The following is a 13,512-nucleotide window of genomic DNA, read 5'->3' on the forward strand; positions in this document are numbered from 1 at the left end:
GCCACTAGAGATTCTCCCGCGACCGAGAGACCCATTGACCCAGTGTCCTCCGGGTCAGGGGAGGGTTTGGCCGGCAGGGATGTCCTTGTCCCATCGCGCTTTAGCAACTCCTGTGTTGGGCCGGGCGCAGTGCACGCTGACACGGTTGCCAGGTGTACGGTGTTTCCTCCGACACATTGGTGCGGCTGGCTTCTGGGATAAGTGGGCATTGTGCCAAGAAGCAATGCGGCTTGGTTGGGTTGTGTTTCGGAGGACGCATGGCTTGACCTTCGCCTCTCAATTGGATACCACGAAATTGGGGAGAAAAAGGGGTAAAAGTAAAAAAATAATAATAATAATTTAAAAAGTGCATATTTTCAGATTTTTTTCCTTCCACCCACAGACCATTAAATCGAGAAAAGGAGGAAACCCGACGCCGTTGCAGCCTGAATGGAGGATGTGTTTCTGTACGAACCTGTCGCTAGGGGACACGAGTATATCACCGTCTGGGCACATTAAGTCTAGATGATAGTGGACAATAGCACCCACTAGCGGCTGTCCAGGCTACTTTTCCACCTGCAGTTATACTCCGCTTTCTTCTCTCTCCAGTATGGCTCCAGTTGTAGTACTGGTTTTGCTTGGGACAATGATCAGTGGATCCTGGGTGAGGTCTTCATGAGGCAATTTTCCACAATCTTTAACAGAGACCAGAACTGTGTGGGCTTGGCCCAGGCTGAATTGTTCTGATATTTCTTCATTTCTTTATTTTTGGGGATTTGTGTGTATTGTTTTGTATTGTTAGATATTACTGCACTGTTGGAGCTAGAAACACAAGCATTTCGCTGCACCTGCGATAACATCTGCTAAATATGTGGATGCTGACAACCACGCTGGTGCCCCAACACCACACTGAGACCATGCCTGTCTGCATCTGACTCTGAAAGATTCACCAGGACCGACCATCATTATTCCAGTTCTGTTTACATCTGAAGTGAACTGTAGACAGGTAATGAAAAGTGAACAAGCTCCACTACTGTGCGATTATTCCAATTATGCAAATAAAACAAAGTTAACCTGTATCAGATTTGTGATTTATTAAGTCTATTGTGCTGTTGTGAAAATGTGGTAGTTTGACTATTGACATGGGTTCTCGTTCAGATTAACCAGGTTGATTATGGGCCCATTCACAGTGTTAGACTGCATGTTCAGCTAAATCATTCACAATTACAGTCCACTAGATGGCATGAAAACCCATAGACTCACAAATACACTATATTATCGGCAGTCATTTCATTAAATCAGGAGGGGGCTTACAGAGAAAGGATGAGTCATCTTCTGAATTCAGTCTACATACACACACACAACTACATGCCAATCATTGAGCATCAGCAGGCACTGACTGCATGCACCATGCCATCTGTGCCTGCTCTAAATACAGTCATCTTAGATTCAGGTCGTTCTTACATTTCTGCTGCGGGTTGATTGGTTCTAATTATAAACTATGCTTGAATATCTACTAGCTGGAAATGTGTCATTACCACACCTCAATACTTCCTATTACTTAACTAATTGTGACAATACATATTGTACAGTATGTTACTGCAAGGCCGTAGACCTAGTTGAAGTAAAAATGTGCAGGGATCTTTACATTTGTCATACACTCTCATCCAGAGCGACTTACTGTAGTACATTTTCATACTGGTCCCCCATTGGATTTGAACCCACAACCCTGGCATTGAAAGAGCCATGCTCTACCAACTGAACCACATGGGACCTAAGCATCTAGCATCTGCTGACATATCACCCAGTTTAATCAAACCTGTCACTTCATTACAAAACCTGGATGATTTTGCTTTTGGTCAGCGTTGCTAAATCAGGGATTATGTCCCAAATGGCACCCTATTCCCTAACCAGAGGCAAATGGGCCCTCGTCAAAGGTAGTGCACTATATAGCCTTTTGGAATGAACCCAGGGTCTTTAGACTTCCCTCTCCAGTCCTCTTGAATCATTAATATAGTAGAAGTCTTCATTTACACTTTAGCAGTATTACATTAGCGGGTTCTGGCACACATGCCTTCATATTATAGAATCTAGATGGAAATATACCTTTACTTCCGCAGATATTGACACTTAATCCATAATGACATCGAGTACAGTAATTCAGATTGGTGATAAACACAAACCCACACAGAAAAACACTGTCCTTCCCTCAGTTTACCTGTAATTAAGTTACCTGTAAATGGCAAAAGGGATGTGATGGTGTGCACCTACAGCTACAAGACAGTGCCAAAGGTAAATGGTCCAAAAGAGGGAGAATAAAAAGCCTGCATCAAATGGTGCCTGAAGAAAGTAAACTGACTACTTCTCCAGTGAGCTGAGTTTTCACCTCAGTGATCCTGTGAGTTCTAACATTTCACCCCCTAGTGATCACAGTACATGTCATTAGGGTAATTTGCTGTAGAAAAAGAAGCCAGTGGAGTAGCATGCCATTTGGCCCCGTGAGCAGGCCTGAATATCATGCTTCACTAACACTGGACACTCGCGTCACAATATCGCAAGGAGGGCTGTAATAAAGCATCAATTCTAGGCGATCAGATATTGACAGTAGTGGGAAAAGTACCCATTTGTCATACTTGAGTAAAAGTAAAGATACCTTAATTAGAAAAGGACTCAAGTAAAAGTTAGTCACACAGTAAAATACTTGAGTAAGTTTTTGGTTTAAAAGTACATCTAATTGCTAAAATATACTTAAATATAAAAAGTAAAAGTAAATACTATAAATAATTTCAAATATTATATTAAGCAAACCTGAAAACATGATTTTCTTGATTTTTATTTGCGGATTGCCAGGGGCTCATTCATAAATTAAGAATTTTTATATGGGAGTAAAAAGTAGATATTTTCTTTATGAATGTAGTGGAGTCAAAGTAATCAAAAATATACATAGTAAAGTAGTAAAGTACAATAGTAAATAGTAAAGTACAGATAAACTACTTACCAAAAACACTCCATACACAGTCGCTAGTGAAAGTCTACACAACCCTTGCACAGTCTTCACATGTTGCTGCATGTTGCCCTAAGAGTTGTGCAAAATTGGAAGAATATGATTCCAAATTATTCACAGCTGTAAAGGCTGCTATAGGTGCTTCCACCAAGTATTACCTCTGGGGTGTTAGGACATACGCAATCAATACAACATTTTGTATTTCTTAGTCATTTGGAAAATGTTCTATAAATGTTCTATAATGTGGAGCACATTGTATAGATCGATAGGAAAAAAAATCACATTTAATCTGTTTTTTTTAATACAATTTTAAGGCAGAAAAATGTGAAGACTGTGCAAGGGGTGTGTAGACTTCAACTAGGCACTGTAATAAGTAATTCAAAGTATTTTTACTTAGTTATGTGTCTCTTGAGTGCTTCTTTCCAAGAAAAACACAGTATCATCACACTTCATGTTTTGGAAGTTTGAGGTTGTGAATACAGTTGACAGGTACAGTGGATGAACAGGAAGGCATTTGAGAGCATAGCAGAGAGATTCTGACAAAAGTCTGTCATTACAGATTAATGTCTTTGTACTTGACCCAACAATTCATAAGCAGTAAGTAGTAAGTAACACAGACGTACAGTAGGCAAACGCAGAACATCACAAGAAATGGCTACCACAAAGACACATAATACTTTTACATACGTATATAAACAGATAACAATTACTCAGCTGATTCCCTTTGTGAGTGTACAAGAGATTACACACCGGTTACGCTTTAAATATTTTAACCAATCATTGCTTGGTCAGAGATGATACATTTTTCTTCAGGAGATTATAATGCAGTCTTTATACAGAAGAGCCAGAGGTCCAATAGCTTCTACCAGAAATGACCATGTCAATTGTCAAATGTAAGGGTCTTCAAAGCATAACAAGATTATAGGTTATGATAATATTCTCATATAACATTATCTGTCTTTAATTTACAACTCCTCTGCTAGTATGCAAAAGCACATACAGTATCTTGCAACATCTTTATATAATAATGTATACTGTAGGGATACATACTATTAAACATCTGATTAATAGATAGTTAGATAATGTATATACACATACATATGAAACTATATGACCCTGAGCAGGCAGAAACATAGACATGAATGGATAGCTTAAGAAAGTCTTGCTTCTGAAAATGTTAGTGGCACATGTTTTGTTGTGTGTGTTCAGTAACTGCTTTACTGTGAGTTAATAATGGGCCTTTCAGCTTATACTATAGGTTTGAGTATTTGGTCTTAAGAGGTGGGAGTCTGTCTTCAGAGATGTCCCTCTATAACAGCAGCGCAGTAAGTTCCTCCATCAAGGTACTGAAATTACGATGGCACATGGTTTCATGTTAAGAGGGCCAGAGATTCTCAGGTTGAAAAGCAGTTAGTCAAGGTTAGGTAATATCTAATGAAGTGTGTTAAGAAACCCCCATAGCATACAACTGGACTGAGTGACTAAACAGAGGTTCAGGTACAAAACAAGAGCTCAAACTTCATTGAGCTCAAACCTGATTTTCAGCTGGGTAACATTAGCATCTGACTGCTTCTTGACCATTTTTTCTGAGCTCATGGTGCTGGCATAATATCAATGACTTTTGTTTATATTATACCTCCTACATCAGTCCTAAATCTTAGTTGTGTCTGTTTAGCAATACAAGAATGACAGCAGAATATCTGTTGTTCCAGTGCTAAGAGTTGTGTTTCCATCCCATGCTCAATTGTGGCAGGGGTGCTAGGTAAGCTAGCATATTAGCTGTACTACTGGCTGCTATTTCTACCATGTTTATAAGACAATCGCCCAGTCTGCATTTGTCCGTTTGCTTAGGGACTTGAACCCATGCCCAGAAGTACTCAGTGGATTTTCACAGCAACTCCCTTTGGTAGGACTAGGCCTGGCTGCTAACAAATATCCTTTCTGTCCCATTAGCATCCCCCCCAATAATGACTAAGTGACAGAGACTATTATTAGCCTGGTGATCCAGGCGTCACACACAGATGTATTGGAGCAATGTTGAGTCTATTCAATGCTGCTTCTGTTGGTTGCATAAATTCAGCTACAACTCATAACGTATTTGTGCCCCTTGTCACTGGAAAGAATCAACAATATTGGTATTCTAACACAAAGGGATGAAGCATTTGATGAACACATAGATTGCTACAGAATCAATTAGTGAGAATTAATCCTCATTTGGTTGAAAGTTATTGTTTTATAAAAAGACAAGATAGTGTAATCCCACTACGTAAAGCTACTTACCCTATTGAATTTCTACATATGGAAAATGGATAGCCTCCTCCTGCTTCATGAGCAAGTTACAGTCCTACTGAGGCAGCTGAGTCACCCATCCTCCACCCTCCCACCAGTGTTTTTATGTGGAAGATCCTCCAGTTGAACCGAAACACCATCTCACACAACAATAGGGGTGTCCGAGTACACAGAGCTCAGAGACCCTGCGTCTGACTTCCTTCTCTGTTCCTGCCTCCCTCTGTCCTCCTCCTGCCACTCCTCATCCTCCTCCCCACATGGGCTCAGTCGCCCATTCTGCTCCAGCAGGCCCTTTGGGTCCAGGTAGGTGACATGCCTGTTAAAGGGAGGCTTGTCAAAGGCACCCCCTTCACCTCCGCCCCCCTCCGGGCCTGTGTCCTCATGGGTGGGAGAGACGCTAAGGATGGAGGAGTGAAGGCTGTCCCCCGGGGCTCTCTTGTCCAGGCCCTGGCCCGGGCAGCAGATGCAGCTGCAGGGTGTGAGGTAGAGGTAGATGAGCACCATCATCGCACTGGCCAGACAGCCCACCAATGTGGTGTAGGCCGTCTTCATGCCCTCCTGCCCTCCAGCCTGAGTGGCGTTGTGCACTAACACAGTCACATACAGGGTCTCGTTGAAGGATTCCCCCACTGCGTAACAGGTGTAGATCCCAGAGTCCTCTAGTGTGATGGGGCCGACCTGCAGGCTTCCGTCGCTGAGGACCCTGGAACTCTGGTTACCAGAAGACAACTGCACATTGCCTGGAAGGACCCAGCTCTTCAGCATGTACCTCTGCCTAGTGTCACAGCCCAGTCTTATGAACTGCTCAAGGTAGGCCTCCTCGTCTAAAATGGTCACTGCGCTGCAATTCAGATGGACCTTGTTCAGCTCCAGGGTGAGTGCCTTCTCCTTCTGTGTGCCTGGGAGGAGGCAGGTGTGGTCGTCTCTGAAATCAGTGGCAGAGCTGAGCTCCTGGCGGTGCCAGCGGGCCAGCATGCTGTACAGCTCACAGCTGCAGGGCAGCGGGTTGTTGTGGAAGTAGAGGCCATTCTTTATCCAGGCAGGCAGGACCTGGAGCTCCTGTATGGGCAGCAGTTTGAGCCGATTGGTGGACACGTCCAACAGAGTGAGCTTCTCCAGCCGATTCCTCTCTTTGACCAGCTCCAGGGGGAAGCGTTGGATCTGGTTCTGACTGAGGTAGAGCTTTTGCAGGCTGTTGAGGCTGGAGAAGGCAGTGCGGTCAATCTGGGAGATGTAGTTGTTGTAAAGCAGAAGCACCTCCAGGTGCTCCAGGGGCTCGAAGATGAACTCCTCCAGAATTTTCAGGCCATTTGAGGAAAGGTCAAGGTACCGCAACCGTGTGACATATAGGAAGGCCTCGGAAGAGAGGAAGGTGAGGCCGTTGTGGCTGAGCAGGAGGCTGTGCAGCATGCTGAGCTTGACAGGGGTCCATTCAGCTTTCAGTTTACTGATTTGGTTGAAGCTAAGGTCCAGCACAGCAGTGTAGCGAGGAAAAGCCATGGGGATGCTGGTCAGGTTCATCTTGGAGCAGCTAACGATGTTGCTGGCGCACAAACAGGTTTTGTGGCAGGTGACAGATTTTGAGCTCGTTGTTGCTCCTGAAGGCAGTAGGAGACTCAGGACCAGAAAGGCAAAGAGCCCCTTAATAGACACTCCTTCTATGGCACAGCGGGAACCAAAGAGTTTGCCATCCACCATGTCAGGTGCAGGCATGGTAGAGGATGTTGAATGTATTTTTAGATAGGGAATCTTAGTCTTCACAATGCAGAATTTAGACTTCATATGACATACATCCTCAATCGGCCATGTGCTGAAAGAAAATATATTGGAGGTCAGCAGCACATTGCTTCCGTTTACCTTGATATTTGTAGTGTCCCCTGGCTAAAATTATGCCAACACCTAGCAATAACATAAAACAACCACATGACAGTCATAACTCACACACGTGGTCTGTCAAGCATAGTAAATGCGCTACTAAACAGTAATAGATGAGCAGAATATCTTCCATGCACTTTAACCATACGCACATGGTAGACTTACCAGGGTGCATTGCACCACAGGACCGCTACAAGTTCCCATAATGAGTTGAACTTCATGCGTCTCAGAACAGATCTCTAATTTCTACGCTTGTTTCATTCACTAACTCATGTTCGACATTGAATACACTGCCTACATTACATCCTACATGTCTAGCCACATTAGCCACAAAAAGCACTGCCGATATCCTATTGCTAAAGAGGAGAGTAGGCTATCTATTATTAATAAATCCAAAACAATTGAAATACTTTTCTATTAGCTGATGCCATGCAACATAGTTTTATTTTCAAAACCTATAGAAACGTTCAACATCCAGGTGACCTCTGCCTAAAATAAATGATCCACAAGCATTCTTTTACCTTCCGCTCCCTCTCAAGGCGTAAACTGAAGAAGATCAAAGGCGATATTAAGAAATGTCGCAGGTTTGTACAGCAAGTGGACCCAGGACGTCGATGCAAAATAGTAGCCTACCAATTGGCTATACTTCATATAATAAGAAAATGCAATTCGAAGTGATTCTTTAAGAGCGGAGTAGACCACAGCCTATGATGTCAAGCCTTCTATGTCGTATCAGAGAGAGCGAAGCAGCAGCCTTCTGCCGGATGAAGAGCCTTCTGATTGATTACTGGGAGGGCGCTCACGCGATGCACTATTACAAACACAGCACCGACCTCGAGTCAAGTCCGTTAGTTTCCACTCCAGTAGCTCAATGCAACATTTGTACGGATTATTATCATGGAAGGTAGAATAAAACGATTAAATACAGATTAGGATAAAGGGGTATTAAATTATATTTATTTTAGGTTATTTAATTCCCTTCAGACTGTAGGTCTAATAACAGGTACAACATTTACACAGGTGTGTATAAATGTGGCCCCATTGTACTATACCAGTCAGCCTATTTTGGCTTCTTAACTTCGAAAATAGGTATTGCAATATGATGAGAAAAAAAGGAATGTCAACTGAATCAGAATGATAATCTGAGCTAACCTATAGGCCAGGGATGGGCAACTGGCGGCCCGTGGGGTTGCATGCAATGCTTCATTTGTAAATTGGGAGGTGCCTGAACAAAACGTGAGCTGACCTGGGGGGCTCTGAGGTATCCGAACGAATGAAAAAAACACACAAAAAACATTTATAATAAAGCATTGCATGCATGTCATTGCTTTTGCGTGCTGACATAGAGCAGAAGAGTAGAATGGCTTGCAGGAGATGCACACATGGGGATGATTAATTTTGGCCTAGGGTCCTGGAAAATGTTTGCCTTATATAAACGCATTAAATGCAATTCTACACCATTTTAGATTACTGGAGACTTTGGCAGAATGTTTTTTAATACCTCACAAATTGAGAATCTGAGATGAATAAAAACGACCTTGTCTTGACTCCATCAATAGCCTTTGCCTAGGTGTGTGGAGACACATATTGTACAATATGAGGAGGAAATATAGTCCACTCATCCGCGATGGCCGATGCGCTCGTGCCAAAACCTTATCTCTCTCTTGTTTTACTTTGTAACGCATCGTTTTACTTTTCCAGATTAGTCTTCTCTTTTCAGCAGAATCCATTTGCTTTCAAACCTGTGTTTTCCGCGATGTTTGGCTATTTTAAATATTGCAAAAGGCCTGTTTTGGCTACATGCTGTTCACTGACAGATTTGCCGCGCGTTCCAGGCTGTAGGCATGCCTTGTGATTGGGCTACACACAATCTGCAGCTAGGTTATTTTAAAATAATATAAGCTATTGCTCCTCTGTAGCTAAATTATAGACCTACTCCTGGTGTAGTATTCTACATGATTTCATTTCTCAACAGACAGCAGTAATTCTATAACTTTGGCAAATATATTTCAATTTATCAAGGGTGCTGCGGAACCTCCAGCCCCCTTCCCGCATCTACACTCAGAAAAAAAGGTTACTGTGGCTGTCCCCATAAAATAACCCTTTTTGGTTCCAGGTAGAACCTTTTTTTGGTTCCAGGTAGAACCCTCTTTGGTTCCAGGTAGAACTTTTTGGGGTTTCATGTAGAACCCTCTGTGGAAAAGGTTCTACCTGGAACTAAAGGGGTTCTTCTATGGGGGCAGCTGAATAACCCTTTTTGGTTCTAGATAGAATCATACACTCTTAGAAAAAGGGTGCTAAGGAATAAATGACGAAGTGCAGCGCTGGAGAGAAGAGAATTACAGGAGCATGACTATCAAAGCAGAGAGATGGAGAGCGATCACAGAAAGCGAATCTCATACTAGTTCTGTGAGATACAGGCGCGCTTCTCTCTCTCACCACAGCATTGGCAACGCATTGATCTATACAGGCTAATGTTGCGCAAACCATAAAACCAGGCCGGCCCAGGACGAATCAAGTCTTAGAATATCAGGCACATTTTCACATTACGTTTTTTAGGGGGAAGGAGAATAACAGAGAAGGCAACTTGAATTAACTTTGATTTTATTATATATTTTACATTGCAAACAGGGACAATTATTTTTAATGCCAAAAGAGGTACTGATCCTGGCACATGGGTTCCGGAACAAAATGTGCCGGATCCTGTTCAGGCCGGATGTTGCTCGAATTAAGCACTAGCTGCATGTACCACCGTTTGAAGACCCTCGGATAAAAAAAAATAAAAAAATAGAAACCGAATAGTAGAATAAGGTGCAATTTCGAAATGTGGTTGTGCATCAGCAGTTTTTCTCTTATGTCAGTCACTAAACTATCCCATGTCAGCTAACAGTTTTATGATTGGTAAATTAGTCTAGCTGCCAGCTATTTCAATTGAGTAATTATCGTTGAATTACTGCTTGGGTGGCCCCCATTTATTTATGCAGCTAGTCTCATTTCAGACATCATATTAAAAACTGGGTACAGAGGCCCATCAAAGTTAATATTTCATATCTTCTCCCTCCTTTTGCTGTATGGATGTGAGAATCTTATATTTCCATAAATTGATGTCATTGTGGTGTTGTTCTATTGCTAACAGTGAAGGCTTCTGCATAAACCTTGTTAGATGAGTTGTCCTCATTAAAACTGAGGAAGCGCATTAGTAAGAGGATTGTGCTGCTCAGTTCAAAGCCTGAAGGATAACTACTGTTATATCTGTCCTCAGACCAGTGCTAATTTGATTATCAAATGACGCTTTTTCACATTCTGTGAGGTTCATAGCCAAAATGGGTCCTTGGAGGAGGTTTATCTCCATTGTACAGTGGGACATGCCCGTTTGTCTTAAGTGAAGAACACCTCAAAAAGAGTCCAATAAAAAAAGAGTTGTGCTTCCATTGCCTTTGAGATGAGACCTCCTCATTGTTAAATCCCCCTGAGCTCTCGCTGTCTGTATAGGAGCTGTCAAAGAGCAAGGTTATCACTATTATGATCCATTTGAACTGTAGATGCCCTGTATCAGGGGGAGTGATGTGTGTTGGTGAAGCAATATGTTGATTTAGGATTGCAAGGAGTGGAGTGTTTCACACAGAGGAATTACGGAGATTCACTGTTCATTGTTTAGCAGATTCAGAAGTGTGACATTAACCAAAGAGCCCTGGTTTAGACTGCATGCAGTTGGCACTCTACGTAGGATTATCCAGTACATTGCCCTGACTTTGGTAATTTACTATAGTGGGGATTTTTTTTATTTCATGTTGCTGAGAAAAAAGGTCTCACTTGAGATGAGTTGACCCTACCTCTCTGTTAACTCTCAGCTCACATGGCACAAAAGATGTCACTTGAGCTTTCAGAGTGAAGAATGATGGGAACAGTCTACAGGGCCGGTTGCCATGGAAGCCAAGGTCAGTGATGACTTTCTGCTGCAGAGGCATTGAGGAGTGAGAGCAGAAAGGTGTGTGTGTCATAGCGTGGAAAAGTGACAGATTCTAGGGTCTGGGCAGGAATAGTGAAGTAGAGGCAGACAACAAAAAACATAATTTATTTTTCCTTTATTTAACTAAGCAAGTCACTTAAGAACAAATTCTTATTTTCAATGATGGCCTAGCAACAGTGGGTTAACTTCCTTGTTCAGGAGCAGAACAACAGATTTGTACCTTGTCAGCTCGGGGATTCGATCTTGCAACCTTTCGGTTAATAGTCCAATGCTCTAACCACTAGGTTACGCTGCCGCCCCAAGGCATGATTTTCAATAGTCAAGTTTCAACACATCTTAATTCGTTTTCACAATTCAGTTAGAATGCTTCATTTCCATATACAATTTTCTCTTTACTTTTAACTCCATCGTTTCTCAGACTTAGTCATACAGCAAAATGTCCATTTGCTATGTGCTCTCATCAGACATTTCCCCATCATGCCTCTGGACTGCATCACTTCCTGTGAGAGGCCGACCTGGAACACAAAAACAGGGGGGTTTAAATACACAATTCAAAATCACATGATGCGTTAATCATCCAGTAGGAAGGCTTGACTGTTACACATGCAAAATAGTCACACCAATGACGTGTGTGTGTTTACTTGTGTGTAGCGCAGCGCAGTGCATCCACATGATATCTGTGTATATGTGGGTAATACTTATGTTATTGATTGTTAAAGGGAAGTATAATGCCAGGTGATGGGGATGTATCCAACAATAGACCATGGTGCTTCTTCTTCTTTCTCCTTCCTCTGTGAAACACATGTGGATTTGTGTATTGTTTCTCTCTTTGTGAATGCATACTACACATAGAAAGAGAGAAACTTGTGTGTACAATATCCACCATCCTGGTGCAGACTCACTCCCTCCCCCTACATGAAGCTTGATTCCTCCTCATCTCCAGTCACACATTACAGTACTCATCACATTATCCAAATATGACTCATGTATTATAGGGTGCATTCTAAATGATTAGTGTATTTCAGTCACCTCAATTTGATAATGGAAGTGGAGTAGTTGTCCATGTATATCACATTGACATTCTGGCTCAGAAAGGCTTTGAGGAGATGGCTGACATTTTCTTGGAGAACATGCTGAACTGTCAGTTCATCAGGACATTGCTAAGACACTTGAGTCTCTAGCCTTGTCATGGCCTGAAAGAAATGATTGGCTGGAAAAAGCCAACAGAGAGCGGTGGTTATTGATTACCTATGGTCACTTTGGATCACCTCAGTTAGGGTGTCTGTCTCTGCTCTTGAGTGAAGACTGTGGGTGGGTTAGTATGTTACATTGGACATACTACTGCACTCTATGGATGCCACGCCCAATAATAACCTGCTGTCGGTCCTTATAAGCTAAATAACACACACATTTTCAGTATGAGAATAGTAGAGATGTGCATCTTTCCTTTTCAAGACAATTTGATACATACACTATATATACACAAAGTATGTGGACACCCCTTCAAATTAGTGGATTTGGCTATTTCAGCCACACCCGTTGCTGACAGGTGTAAAAAAAAAAAAAATCAAGCACACAGCCATGCAATCTCCACAGACAAACATTGCAGCGATTTGGTTGAAAAAAGTTTCTTAAACTGAACGAAACAGGGATAAACATACCTGAATTTGTCCAATAGAAACTAACATTTGATTGTCTGTCACCTTGATTACTCAAAATTCTCTCGACCTGTACACCTACATTGTAAACTTAGGCTAGGGTGTAGCAACCTCATGATGGGTACAGGAAAAAATTGAGTATTGTGTAGTAGCCTAAACATATCTATGTTACATTGAGCTTAATGAATGGAAAATGAATGACAGTAAACCAATATGCTGTAATAGAAATTAGGCCATGTTCATAAAACATTTGTATCATCCTTCCTCATCTTAAACGGCACTGACCGCCACTGGGCTACAGATATTTCCTGGGGTTGTCGGCATGCAGAATTACTTGTAGATCAATGACTGTCAACTCAGTTACATGTAGTTCGACATTGAAGGAGAGTACACATCAGTGGTCACAAAAGATGAGAGGTATTTTCGGAAGATAGAAAGAATGTAATGAGCAAAACAAATTTTGTGAACCGGTGATTCTTAACGTTTGAATTGATTTTCTGACCGATGCATCGGTGCGGACTGATACACTTGTATCTTAAACATTTGAATCAGGGACTGATGAGTATCAGTGATTTGTTACATCCCTAGAATTGTATTGATTACTTGTCTTCCTAGCATCACACCCAAAGTGTTTATATGTGTGTGATGGAGTCATGATATGAATCAATCTGATATTATTGAATTTACCATTTGTCTGTTCCTGTTGACAAGGACTCTGCCAAGGCCAGTGGTTCCTG

The 13,512-nt window shown here is 42.0% G+C and overlaps 1 protein-coding gene across 2 annotated transcripts; it reads right to left on the reverse strand.

Moving 5' to 3' along the window:
• Nucleotides 1-2,796: 2,796 nt before the first annotated feature.
• On the reverse strand, nt 2,797-7,912 carry LOC112217776 (amphoterin-induced protein 1-like). 2 transcript variants are annotated; one of them, XR_002948511.1, is made up of 3 exons: nt 7,669-7,912; nt 5,264-7,082; nt 2,797-4,329 (listed from the first exon to the last, which is right to left on the reverse strand). XR_002948511.1 is itself a non-coding variant. In XM_024378303.2 (2 exons), exon 2 carries the CDS (start codon nt 7,052-7,054, stop codon nt 5,414-5,416), a length of 1,641 nt encoding a protein of 546 aa, XP_024234071.1. In that variant the 5' UTR covers nt 7,055-7,082; nt 7,669-7,912; the 3' UTR covers nt 4,946-5,413. The 2 variants fall into 2 exon arrangements, 1 of the variants encoding a protein (XP_024234071.1); XM_024378303.2 differs by lacking the exon at nt 2,797-4,329 and having other exon boundaries at nt 4,946-7,082.
• Nucleotides 7,913-13,512: the final 5,600 nt, after the last annotated feature.

This window comes from Oncorhynchus tshawytscha, linkage group LG02, assembly GCF_018296145.1.
Source record: "Oncorhynchus tshawytscha isolate Ot180627B linkage group LG02, Otsh_v2.0, whole genome shotgun sequence".
Taxonomy (NCBI): domain Eukaryota; kingdom Metazoa; phylum Chordata; class Actinopteri; order Salmoniformes; family Salmonidae; genus Oncorhynchus; species Oncorhynchus tshawytscha.

What these genes read in the sequence shown, in the direction of transcription:
- LOC112217776 (XM_024378303.2), bottom strand. Translation starts at nt 7,054, where the DNA reads ATGAAGTCTAAATTCTGCATTGTGAAGACTAAGATTCCCTATCTAAAA.